Source organism: Manis javanica, chromosome 5, assembly GCF_040802235.1.
Source record: "Manis javanica isolate MJ-LG chromosome 5, MJ_LKY, whole genome shotgun sequence".
Classification (NCBI taxonomy): domain Eukaryota; kingdom Metazoa; phylum Chordata; class Mammalia; order Pholidota; family Manidae; genus Manis; species Manis javanica.
In genome coordinates, this window is record NC_133160.1 from 64,862,525 (window position 1) to 64,875,178 (window position 12,654).

General features: G+C 34.0%; 1 protein-coding gene across 1 annotated transcript in view; it reads right to left on the reverse strand.

The window, feature by feature from the left end:
* Nucleotides 1–12,654, reverse strand: part of HSPA4L (heat shock protein family A (Hsp70) member 4 like) — a 55,692-nt gene that overhangs the window by 11,826 nt on the left and 31,212 nt on the right. The window contains exons 13-16 of the mRNA XM_017658740.3: nt 4,911–5,009; nt 3,202–3,339; nt 1,736–1,861; nt 1,327–1,434 (exon numbers count right to left, since the gene is read on the reverse strand). Coding sequence (XP_017514229.1) covers nt 1,327–1,434; nt 1,736–1,861; nt 3,202–3,339; nt 4,911–5,009 — 471 coding nt within the window. The remainder of the gene's footprint in view (nt 1–1,326; nt 1,435–1,735; nt 1,862–3,201; nt 3,340–4,910; nt 5,010–12,654) is intronic.

A 12,654-nucleotide genomic window follows, 5' to 3' on the forward strand; every position in this document is an offset into this window, starting at 1 on the left:
CCATTATCAAGTCCCCATCACATACCCCATTACAGTCACTGTCCATCGCCATAGAAAGATGCTAGAGTCACTACTTGTCTTCTCTGTGCTATACTGCCTTCCCTGTGCACCCCCCCACATTGTGTATGCTAATCGTAATGACCCTTATTCCCCTTCTCCCTCCCTTCCCACCCACCCTCCCCAGTCCTTTTCCCTTTGGCAACTGTTAGTCCATTCTTGGGTTCTGTGAGTCTGCTGCTGTTTTGTTCCTTTAGTTTTTGCTTTGTTCTTATGCTTCACAGATGAGTGAAATGATTTGGTACTTGTCTTTCTCCACCTGGCTTATTTCACTAAGCATAATACATCTATGTATTCTCTTGCTACTAAAAGAATGGTTCAGGGACTTGCAGCATCAGAAGTGGATTATAAATCTAGTGGATCGGTGGCATCTTACTACACTGATGGACAATGACTGCATTGGGATATGGGTGAGGACTTGATAATATGGCTAAATGTAGTAACCACATTGTTTTTTCATATGAAACCTTCATAAGAGTGTATATCAATCATACCTTAATAAAAAATTTTTTTAAAAATGCAGAATCATGGGCCCCCTTCAGATATACGGAATCATAACCTGTGTGCATTTCATTAAAAGCCCAGGTAATTTCATGTGCATATTAAAGCACTGCAATGATACACACTAAAAAGGAAAGACTAAAATTTCCTCTCATCCTTCCAATCTGAACTTCTAATCTCTTAGATACCTCTTTTCAGGGTGGGGAAAGGGTTGGATAGCAAGCAATAGGAAAGGAGTAATAGTGGTCTTTCCTTAAAATCATTACCATTGACCTAGAAAAAGGAGACCTCACAGTCATTTCTTTGTGAAAGGACGTTTAAGAGCAGGGGTGCTATTTTTGCTGGCCAGGTATCCCCATCAGTTGCAATATGAAAATGCAAAAGGTAGTATATTACTTCTCAAAATCAGAGCAAAGCAGGAGAGAAGCAGAGGAAGTGAGTCCTCTAATGGATAAGAAGGAATGAGGTTAACAACTCCTCTCTTAACATTTCAGAAATATATGGCTTGTGAAAAAGTAATATTAACACTCTGGTCATCTGCTAAATATATATGAGCATCAAGATGGACCAATATGATTACACATGATTTATCATGTAGCATTACTCCTCAAAATGCTTTTAAAATTAGAACATTTTCTCTTACACATATCTTAGTAATTTCTTACATATTTATTAATAAATATGTAAGATATACACTGTGCTCCTACACGATAATTTTTAGGAAAACAATGTTTTATTCAAAACTAAAGTGGATTTCAAAAAATTTACCTTTAGTTCTTGAAGCTTATCCACATAAATTTGTTTAGGTTGGTCCTCCCCTTCTTCATAAAGCCAGTTTTCTGTGTCTTCCAATATTGCAGAGAGTTTATTCAAGTCCTAGTTAGACATTTAAGAGAAATTGACTGAAAATGCTCTACTTAGAAATAAAAGTTATCAAAGAAGGGAAGAATGTTTTTCAAGTATAAAAGATAAAATTTCAGATTTTTCTGACTTTTTATTCATAAACATATTTTTCAGCATACTGTACAACCTGAAAAATACTTAAGAACCCCTCCTAAATATGGGTCAAGGAGACTGACAACTACATATTGGGTACATTTATTTACATAATTCATATTAGCCTTCTCAAGCAAACATCTAAATACTTCTAATAAAAAATTATGAAATTTAGACTTACTTCTTGAGTGATGAACTTTTCATAGACAGTGCCCAGCTTGTCTCTAAAATCATATACATATTCTTCAACAGCATTTTTAGCATCATTTCTTTCTTTCTCTAACTTATCTTGCATTATCATCTTTCCCTATTCAAAAAGTTTCAGATTAGTTGCCATTAAGAATATACATTAGGAAAATGCAAACAAAACCACAGTGAAGTACCACTGCACACCTACTAGGATGCCTATAGTCAAATAAATCAAAAACAAGTGGTGGAGAGGATGTGAAGAATTTGAAACCCTTATACATTACCATTGGGAATGTAAAGTGCTACAGCTGTTATGGCAACAATTTGATGGCTCCTCAAAAAGCTAAACAAGGAATTGTATGGTGACCCAGCAGTTTGACTTCTAGATATATAACCAAAGGAATTGAAAGCAGAAACTCAAACGGGTATCTCTATGCCAGTGATCACTGCAGCATTATTCACAACAGCTGAAAGGTAGGAGCAACCCAACTGTCCATTAACAGATGACTGGATAAATATGTACTGTAGGTGAATTTTATGGTATGTGAATTGTATCTCAATAAAGCTATTAAAAAAATCCACAGAGACTATTTTATTGTACATACTTGGGTTCAAATCCTAGGTTCCTCATTCACTAGCTTTGAGATTACAGGAAAGTCACAACCTCTCTAAGCTTTAGTTTTCTTATCCTTAAACAAAAAGCAGTTCTATCTATCTCATAAGGCCTAATTTACATAAAACATTTAGTATAGTGCCTAGCACATAATAGGTGCTGAATAAACATTAGCCATGGGAGGGATACCGCATAGTGATTGTGACTTTGAACTTTGGAGACTTCCTAGACCCAAATCCAAAGGTTACTCTCTGGCCTTTGGGGATTTAGGCCACTTGTTCCTGTTTCTTCACCTAAATGTAGATCCCTAATAGTACCTATACTTCATGGGCTTGTTTTGAGCATTAAATAATAAACAAAATGTTTAGAGATGCTAGCAAAAATATTGTTATAATCAAAAGCAAAGGAAGAATATGAAGATTCTAATACTTGAACAAAATTTTATAATTTAATAATACTTTTTCAAAGTATTAAATGGAAGTCAGAAAACATACTGAATAGAGACTTACATTAGAAGAGGGGAGCTGCTAAATACTTCCCCATATAATGTCTGCTGGATTTTATATATACGACAGAATAAAAGGGGGTAAGAATTATTAATGTTGTAATGGATTTTTGCTATAGTGGAAACAATCCATGTTTTTGATGTAACTAAGATGGAAGCTCCACCGTACATAACATGAATATATTTCAGTATTTCATCCAAATAAAGTAGTTCAATGTTCTATTTAATAATTCCTAAGGCATTATAGACTAGTTCTCCAAATCTGGGAGATAATCATGGACTTCTACAGAAATTTCAGGATACACTATCACCATTTCAACATCAACTTAGATTTATATACCTCATTTTCAATGTAGCTGTTCAGAAGATCTTGGCCCAGTTGTCTACACAGGCTACTCAGGATAGGTAGATCAATACTCATGACTTTTCCTTTTTTAAAGGTCTGGTTTGATGGGTCTTGTTTGTCTGATGGAACTGACTGCAAAAGAAATTCAAGAGAAGTGTAAATTTCTAAAACCCACTTGAAAATAGGTTCAAAAGAGTGATTCCAAAGATGAAACAAAAAAACTAAAACAAAATGATTAGTACTGACTACACTTTATTAAAAATTTTACTTTAATATACCAGTATCATCAGAGTATTTTATACTCTCTGGACACTAAATTTTTCTATATAAAAAATATCAGTCTGGAAATACAACTTAAAACCACAAGGAGGTATACCACTTCACACCTATGAGGATGGCTATAAATAACAAGAGTTGTTGATAAGATTGTAAAATGTTGCATGCAGCCATTCTAGAAAACAGCTGGGCAGGTCTTCAGGACCATTCCTAGCTACATGCCCAAGAAAAATGAAAATATACATCCACACAAAAACTTATACATGATTATTAATAGCTTTACACATAAAAGTAAAAAAATGGAAACAATCCAAATGTCCATCAACTGATGAATGGACAAATAGAATGTGGTATGCATTAATACAATGCAATATTATCCAGCCATAGAGGAAAGAAGCATTACACATCTTACAATCTGGATGAACCTTGAACTTAAAGAAGCCAATCACAAATGACTATGTATACTGTATGACTGTTATTTATACAAAATGTCCAGAACAGGCAAATCTATAGACACAGACTGTGGCTGCCTAGAGGCTAGAGGGGAGAAAGTTGTGGGGAAGTAGGGAGTTACTTCTAATGGGTACAGGGTTTCTTTTTGGGGTAATGAAAATGTTGCAAAATTGATTGTGATAATGGTTGCAAAACCCTGAGTGTATTAAAAACTGTTGAATTGTATACTTAAATGGACAAATTGTATGGTATGCAAACTCTCAAAGCTGTATATTAAAAGCAAAAAATATTGGGTAAAATTTAAATATTTAGAAAAATAGGTTTCAGGTTTTAAATTACTTGAGTTTTAAATTACTTTAAAGGTCTTGAAATTCAATCTTTATAACCTCCAGAAAAACTCTATAAAGCTGACAAACAGACGAAATTCCATTCAAGTTAGAAATATCTGTTGGAGCTGGTATTTAGAGCTGTGCCACATTCATTTGGGTGACTGTGGCAGGGTCTCCCTTCTTTTACCAACAATGATTGTCTAAGTAAAATAAAGATTCTCAATTAGTAGATTTATCCTTTAAAATTTTACTTAAAATATTTATTTTTGCACAAAGAAAAATAATATGTTATATAGCAAAATGTTTACAATGGTTAATTTTGAGATACTAATTTAAGTTTTCTTCATTTGGCTTATTCCATTTCCTATTTTCTCTGTGATTATATGACTTTTAGTTGAGAAAAAAAGTTACTGAAAAAATGGATCTTTTTTCCTACCAAATAGATAATTTTACTTCTAGTATTTGGGTTCATTCTTTAAAAAATCCTAGTCTATAAGAAATCACTGAAATTATTCTGGTTTCTGTACTTTTCCACAGTACTAAGATGAAAAATATTGTGTATTAAAAGCATGCATTATAAAGTAAATATGTTAGCTCAAAATACCAATCTCAAAAAGATACAATCATAGAAATAGTAAAACAAACCTTTGTTTTGGTTCCTGTATGATCTATCTCCTCTTCCGGAGTATGTTCGGCATAACATTTTTGATGACTTACTTCTTCTTGGTCAACCTGCATTTTATCCTGGAAAGAAAATATGTAATTGATAATATTTGTAGTGCCTTTCTTTTTATTTATTTTTAATAAACATCATCTAAGACTTTAAGTCTGCTTTGAAATGTGTGAACATAAGAGTAGAAGCTCGTTATTTTTCAGATGAAAATAACCACAAATAGACTAACAGGTAGTAAAATGAAAAGATATTTTTTATGCTGTGTGAATGAATTTTGTTCCATTCACCTGGGCCAAATAACTGCAAAAAAAATGGAAAATTGTTCTTAAGTTCACAAACCAAGACCCAAAAACCAAGACTCATATGGTCAAGCTTACAATAAAGAGAACATTAAACTTGGTATGAAAAATGTTTATAAAGAACTTAATGTAGGAAAATTAAGCAAGAAAAACAAGGTTTATGTAGCATGTAAATGCAGCTACACTTTTTAAGTCTAGTAAATGCTCAAGAAAATACATCAAAACTGTCAGAAGTGATGCCTCTGAATTATTACAATATAAACTTTTAAGAATTTCAATGTCTAAAAGACAAAATTTCAACCAATAAGACTGCCAAAATACACCCTCTACATGGCAAACAACCACAAGTATTAGATTTTTCTGGTTTTTCCTAATCTTATCCACCACCACCCTCCTAAAAAAGAGAAACCTTGGAATTCAAGAATCAGTATGATTGAGTTCTCTATTATATGTGAGATATATAAACCCAGAGGGCTATCATGAATAATGCTTATTTGTGACAAGAGAAAAAAAAGTTAGAAGATAATTTACACCAGAGTTCCTTGTAGTTCAAAGGTCAATTCTTTCTGATATTCCAACTCCCCCCACCTTCAAATGTACAATTTCCCCAGCTCAGTGATTGAAGAGGTGAAAAAAAAAGTGATACACTCGTGAGTTGGGTTCCTGAAGGAAGACAAAAATACATTGACTCTTTTTCATGTAATACCAAAAAAAAATGCTGCTGATTAAATGGCCAAAATGCTTTATCACTTATCATTTTTATTTTAAAATTATTGAAAGAGCACTTCTAAGGTATTTAGAAACTACCAAATAACATAGTTAAGGTATTCCTAAAACTTCTTTACACTCAGAATTGAACTCTCTTAAATCACTTAATTCAGTTGTTAAGGTCAGTTTTCTACACAATACTGTCCTCTGTACCATCAAGAGCATTAGTGACATGGTATTTCTTTAAAAATTAGTGGATGCTAATATATTTTTTATAAACCACTGCCACCTATTCTAAAAATTTTATGACTCTTTTTTCTTACCTTTCTAGTAGGAGTCAGTACATTGTTTTCAGGTAACAACCAGGATTTGTATTCCTTCCTTGAGTGCTCCTTAAACAATGTGTTGACTGAAATGTCAAGGGGGCTGCAACTGCCTAGTCATGCCATTAAGATTACCTACCAAGTTCACACATACATAGGTGATGAGAACTGCCATCTTCAACACTGAACATGGTATCATTTACAAGATCCATCCCAGTTTCAGATATATTAAAAAATAGAAAACTATACATATTACAGTAGATGAGAGCAATCTATTACTCTTTTAAAATTATTTTTAAGAAGGTTCATAGCAGAAATTAATGACAGTGTTTCTAGACTCTGGTTTCTCTAACTGATTTTAAACTCCATGAGAGTCAAAACCATCTTTCTGGTCACTGTGATATACAAGCATTCTAGGTAATTCTAGTTGTTTGCTGAATAAAACAAAGCACTTAAAATCGAAAATAAAGAACTCAAATGAATCAACATCAAAAAACCCCAAATAACCCAATTAAAAAACAGGTGGAGGACCTGCAACATTTTTCTAAAGAAGAAACACAGATGCCGACAGGTACATGAAAAGATGCTCCAAATAGCTAATTATCAAGGAAATACAAATCAAAACCATAATGAGGTATCACTTCACACCAGTCAGAATGGCCACTATCCAAAAGACAAGAAATAACAAGTGTTGGCAAGAATGTAGAGAAAAGGGAACCCTCCTATGCTGTTGGTGGGAATGTAAGTTTGGGGCAGCCATTGTGGAAAGCAGTATGGAGGTTTCTCAAAACACTAAAAATATAAATTCTATATGACCCAGTAGTCCCACTTCTAGGAATTTACCTGAAGAAAACAAGATCCCAGATTAGAAAAGACATATGCACCCCTATGTTTATTGCCACATTATTTACAATAACCAAGATATGGAAGCAACCGAAGTATCCATCACTAGATGAATGGATAAAGAAGATGTAGTACATATATATAATGGACTATCATTCAGTCATAAAAAAAAAAAAGAAATCATGCCATTTGCAACAACATGGATGGACCTAGAGGGTATTATGCTAAGTGAAATAAGCCAGGCAGAGAGAGACAAAAACCATATGATTTCACTTATTTGTGGAATCTAAAAACAGAACAAAACAAAATGAACGAAATAGCAGTAGACTCTGAAATAGCAGTGACACTGAAAAGTGACTGGTGTTACCATGCGGGAGAGGTTAGGGTAGGTGGAGATGGTGAAGGAGATAAAGGGCACAATAATTCTCAATTATAACATAAGTTGGTCAAAGGGATGGTAGTACAACATAGAAAATATAGCCAATGATTATGTAACATATTTCTAGCTGACAGATAGTAAGTACACTAGTGAGGGTGAGAATTTAGTAATACGAGTAACTGCTGAACCATTGTGTTGTGTATCTTCACCTAATTGTACACTAACAATTGTACATCAACTATATTTCCAAAAAAACCCAAAAGCCGTAGTACATATGTGCAATGGAATATTATGCAGCCATAAAAAGGAGGCCCTGCCATCTGTGACAACATAGATCGACCTAGAGGGTATTAAGCTAAATGAAATAAAGAAAAAAGCAAAACAAAATAGCAAAATGAACAAAATAGGAGTAGACTCAGAGACACTAATAAGTGACTGGTGGTTACCATGTGTGAGAGGTTGGGATGGGTGGGAAGGGTAAGGGGGATAAAAGGGCACAATTCCCAATCATAATATAAGTTGGCCACAGGGATGGCAGTACAGCATGGAGAATATAGCCAATGATTCTGTACCATCCTATGCTGACAGTAACTGTACCAGTTAAGGTGGGGATTTAATAATGTGCATAACTACTGAACCACTGTATTATATAGTTGAAACCAATATAATGTACACTAACTATATTTCAATAAAAATACCCAAAACTTCTGCTCTGTGAAAGACAATGACAAAACAAAAAAAAGATAACCTAAATGGTCAACAATCAGGGAATAGTTAAATTAAAACACATTAGTACAATGAATAACATACAGTTCCTTTGATCCCTAGCTTTGTGATGAAGCCAAAGCAGTGGTAACTTCTTAGTATTACCAGATATTAATATATAGGTAGAAGAGAAATGTCAATTTTCTGAGACATCCTTACATTGAATTAAAGTCAGCAATCCATGTTGACTTTTCTGAAAAATTAAAGTTAGTTTTTAGTGAAAAAATGAGGCCCATAAAATATAGGCATACCTCACTTTATTGCACTTCACTGTACTTTGCAGACACTGCATTTTTTACAAATTCAAAGTTTGTGAAAACCTTGCATTGAGCAAAAGTATTGGTGCCATTTTTCCAACACATTTGCTCATTTGAGTTGCACATTTTGTTAATTCTCACATATTTAAAAATTTTTCACATTATTTTATTTGTAATGGTGATCTGTGATCTTTGAAGTTTCTATTGTAATTGTTTTGGGAAGCCATGAACTGTGCCCATACAAGACAGTGAACTTAACTGATAAACATGTGTGTTCTGACTGCTCCACCTCATTCCCTAACACACAACAATACTGAAATTAGGCCAACTAATAATCCTATAATGGCCATTTGTGACATTCTATGTGTTCAAGTGAAAGGACAAGTTACACATCTCTCATTTTAAATCAAAAGTTAAAAATGATTAAGTTTAGCAAGTAATGTTGAAAGCAACGTACGTCGAAATCTAGGCGTTTTGTGCAAACAGTTAACCAAGTTGTGAATACAAAGGAAAAGCTCCTGAAGGAGATGAAAAGTGTCACTCGGAGAAGTGATGATGAGGAAGGGAAACAGCCTCATCTATGACAGGGAGAAAGTTTTAGTGGTCTGCATAGGAGATTTAAACAGCCAGAACACTTTTTTAAGCTGAAGTCTAATTCGGAGCAAAGTTCTAATTCTCCTTATTTCCATGAAGGCTGGAAGGTGAGGAAGCTACAGAGAAAAGTTTAAAGCTAGTAGGGGGTGGTTCATGAGGTTTAAGGAAAGAAACCATCTCCAGAACAGAAAAGTGAAGGTGAAGAGGATGTGCTGATCTAAAAGCTACAAGTTATCCAGATCTAGCTAATTATTTAGTGGCTACACTCAACACAGACTTTCAATGTAGATCAAATAGCCTTCTAACACATAAGAAGATGTCATCTAGGATTTTCACGGCTACAGAGGAGAAGTCAACACCTGGTTTCAAAGCTTCAAAGTACAGGTTGACTGTTGTTAAGGGCCGAGGCAGCTGGTGACTTTTGAAGCCAATGCTCATTTACTATTCTGAAAATCCTAGGGTCCTTAAGAATAATGCCAAATCTACTTTGGGCTGTATCAGTGGGAACAACAGAGTCTGGATGACTACCCATCTGTTTACATGGCTTACTGAATATTTTAAGCTGACTACTGAGACCTACTGTTCAGAAAAAAACAGATTCCTTTCAAAATATGACTGCTCACTGAAAATGCGCCTGGTCACCCAGGAGCTCTGATGGAGATGGACAGTAAAATTAACACTGTTTTGATGCCTATTAACACATCCATTCTGCAGCCTATGGATCAAGGAGCCATTTCAACTTTCAAGTCTTATTTAAGAAATATATATTATAAAGCTTTCACTGCCATAGATAGGGATTCCTCTGATGATCTGGACAAAGTAAGTTGAAAACCTCTGGAAAGGATTCTAGATGCCATTAAGAACATTTGGGATTTACGGGAAGAGGTCAAAATATTAACATTTTCAGGAGTTTGGAAGAAGTTTGATTCCAGGAGTTTGAGTCCAACCCTAATGGATGACTTTCAGAGATTCAAAATGGAGGGAGTCACTGCAGATGTGGTGGAAATAGCAAAAGAACTAGAATTAGAAGTGGAGTCTGAAGATATGACTGAATTGCTGCAATATCATGATAAAACTTGAATGGGTGAGGAGCTGCTTCTTACGGATAAGCAAAGAAGTGGTTTCTTGAGAAGGAATCTACGCCTGGTGAAGATGCCATGAAGACTGTTGAAATGACAACAAAGGATTTAGAGTATTACATAAACTTAGTTGATAAGGCAGTGGTAGGGTTTGCAGTGACTGACTCCAATTTTGAAAGTTCAGTAAAATGCTATCGACAGGCATCATATGCTACAAAGAAATCATTCGTGAGAGGAAGAGACAGTTGACATAGCAAACTTCATTGTTGTTTTACTTCAAGAAATTGCCACCACCATCCCAACCTTCAGCAACCACCACTCTGTAAGTCAGCAGCCATCAACATAATGGAAAGACTCCACTAGTGACAAGATTATGTCACTGAAAGCTCAGATGATGGTTAGAATTTTTGAGCAATAAAGTATTTTGTAATTAAGGTATGAATTTTTTTTTGATATAATGCTATTGCACACTTAACTGACTACAGTATAAACATGACTTTCCTATGCACCATGAAACCAAAATGTTTGACTCGCTTTATTGTGGTTGTCTGGAATGAAACCTGCAATACAGCCAAGGTATGTGTGTAATCTTTCATAAATTAATTCTCATGAAAAAATGAAAAGGAGAAAAAAAAAGAGTCCTGTGCCTCATTGGTATATGTCTGATTTCTTTATCTCCATCAGAGCCAGCAATGTCAGCAGCTAGGGAAGAGTGAACACAACTTACTACTCACTTGTTTTCTCCTCTAAAACTTAAAACAGTAGGCTCCCATAGTTTAATTTGAATTGGTTCAGTTTTTGGAGGAAGGGAGAGACTATTTCATGACATACGGTATTTAAGATACATAAATTATTTAAAAGTCTGGATATAGACTTAAGGAAGACAACTCTGGAGAGAATCAATAAGAAATATAGTACACAGGATGTTTTCTACACTGGGTACTCAATATCACTCCTTATATTAGCAAGGATAAGAAAATAAACTATAATTTATTCAACACCTATTATGCCAGCTACAGTAGGGACTTAAAAGGGGATAGGTCAATTTGCTTGCTGACAATACCAACTATATGATCTATGTTAATTACCTTTTCCCTTGATTACATAAATTATAGAAGAATATTCAGGAACGTCTTACTTATCTAGAAGAAATCCTTTTTATGGAAACATCAACTACCTGGATATATTCTAGTAAGCCAAAAACACTCTTATAAGCAAATAAGTCTTTTGAGTGGCCAAAGCAGATGTCATAAATTCATACACTTTATTCACAGGTGAGTCTTTTAAATTTACATTAGCAATCATCCTAAAGGACTAACTGGATTTCAAGTCCACAGACAAAAGAAGCAAATAAGACATGCCAGGGGAGATAGAAAATAGCTGCCATACTATTCTTGCTTTTAGTGTCCAGGATTCACTAACATTATAGAGAAAACTAAGGTCTCAGAAGAGACTTTTAAGAAAAAGAGGTGAAGACAGTGAATGGTTATAAAGAACTTGTCCTAGAAGGCATACAGAATATTCTCAATTTCAGTAAAAATACATCTTAGTGGATTAAGTTTACATGTCTGACATAAGTTATTATGAACTACAATTAGGAAAATTAACTTTTCACCCATAACTCTTGTTAATTTATGGAAAATTGACTGTATCTGCACAGATCAGACAACAGATGAGGATATTTCTATCTCAATTCAAGGAAGGAAAGATGTAACATCCAAATAATAAATGGGAAGAAGAATGAAAGAAAATGCTATAATCGTTAAAGTACTTTAAAGAAAAGCAGAAACTCATTTATCTTGAAGAAAAAATTTAAATGTAACTAATAACGAAAAGACAACCTTCACAAAAGGGAGAAGGTGTCTTGAAATTTAATGAAAGAAAATCCATGAAAAATATAGGGCAGATCTCAAATTATGACATGAAAAAATGCAATTAAAAATAACTTGTAAATACTATACATAAAAAGTGAAAACTATGTGTAACAGAATATAATCACATTCTCCTAAGATTCCTTTATCTATAGTACACCAAGAGTAAATAGTGTTAGTCATATAACCTTTTCATAAAGAAATACAGTATCAAAAATCTGTCTTTTAATGTCATTGAATATATAACACATTCTTCTGCTCAACTACCATAAATATTCCCAAACTAAGCCCTGAAAAACTATTTTTAAGCATGTATTTCAAATCTGAAAATACATGTGCACAGTAGAAAATTTATCAGTCTGAATTGATTTTATCTGTACACTCAAAAGCTAGCCATGATAGGTGTCTTTAAATGGAAATAAAGAATAATATAGAAAAGATGACTCCAAATGCACATATGCACATGATCCATGTAACACTATGAAAGACACACAAGCCTCTGAAAAAGTATGTTGCAATGTGAAAGAAAGATTGCATGGAACAGAATTATTTTTTGATGATTTTATAAAAAAATTGATACTGATTCCTCCAGCACAAC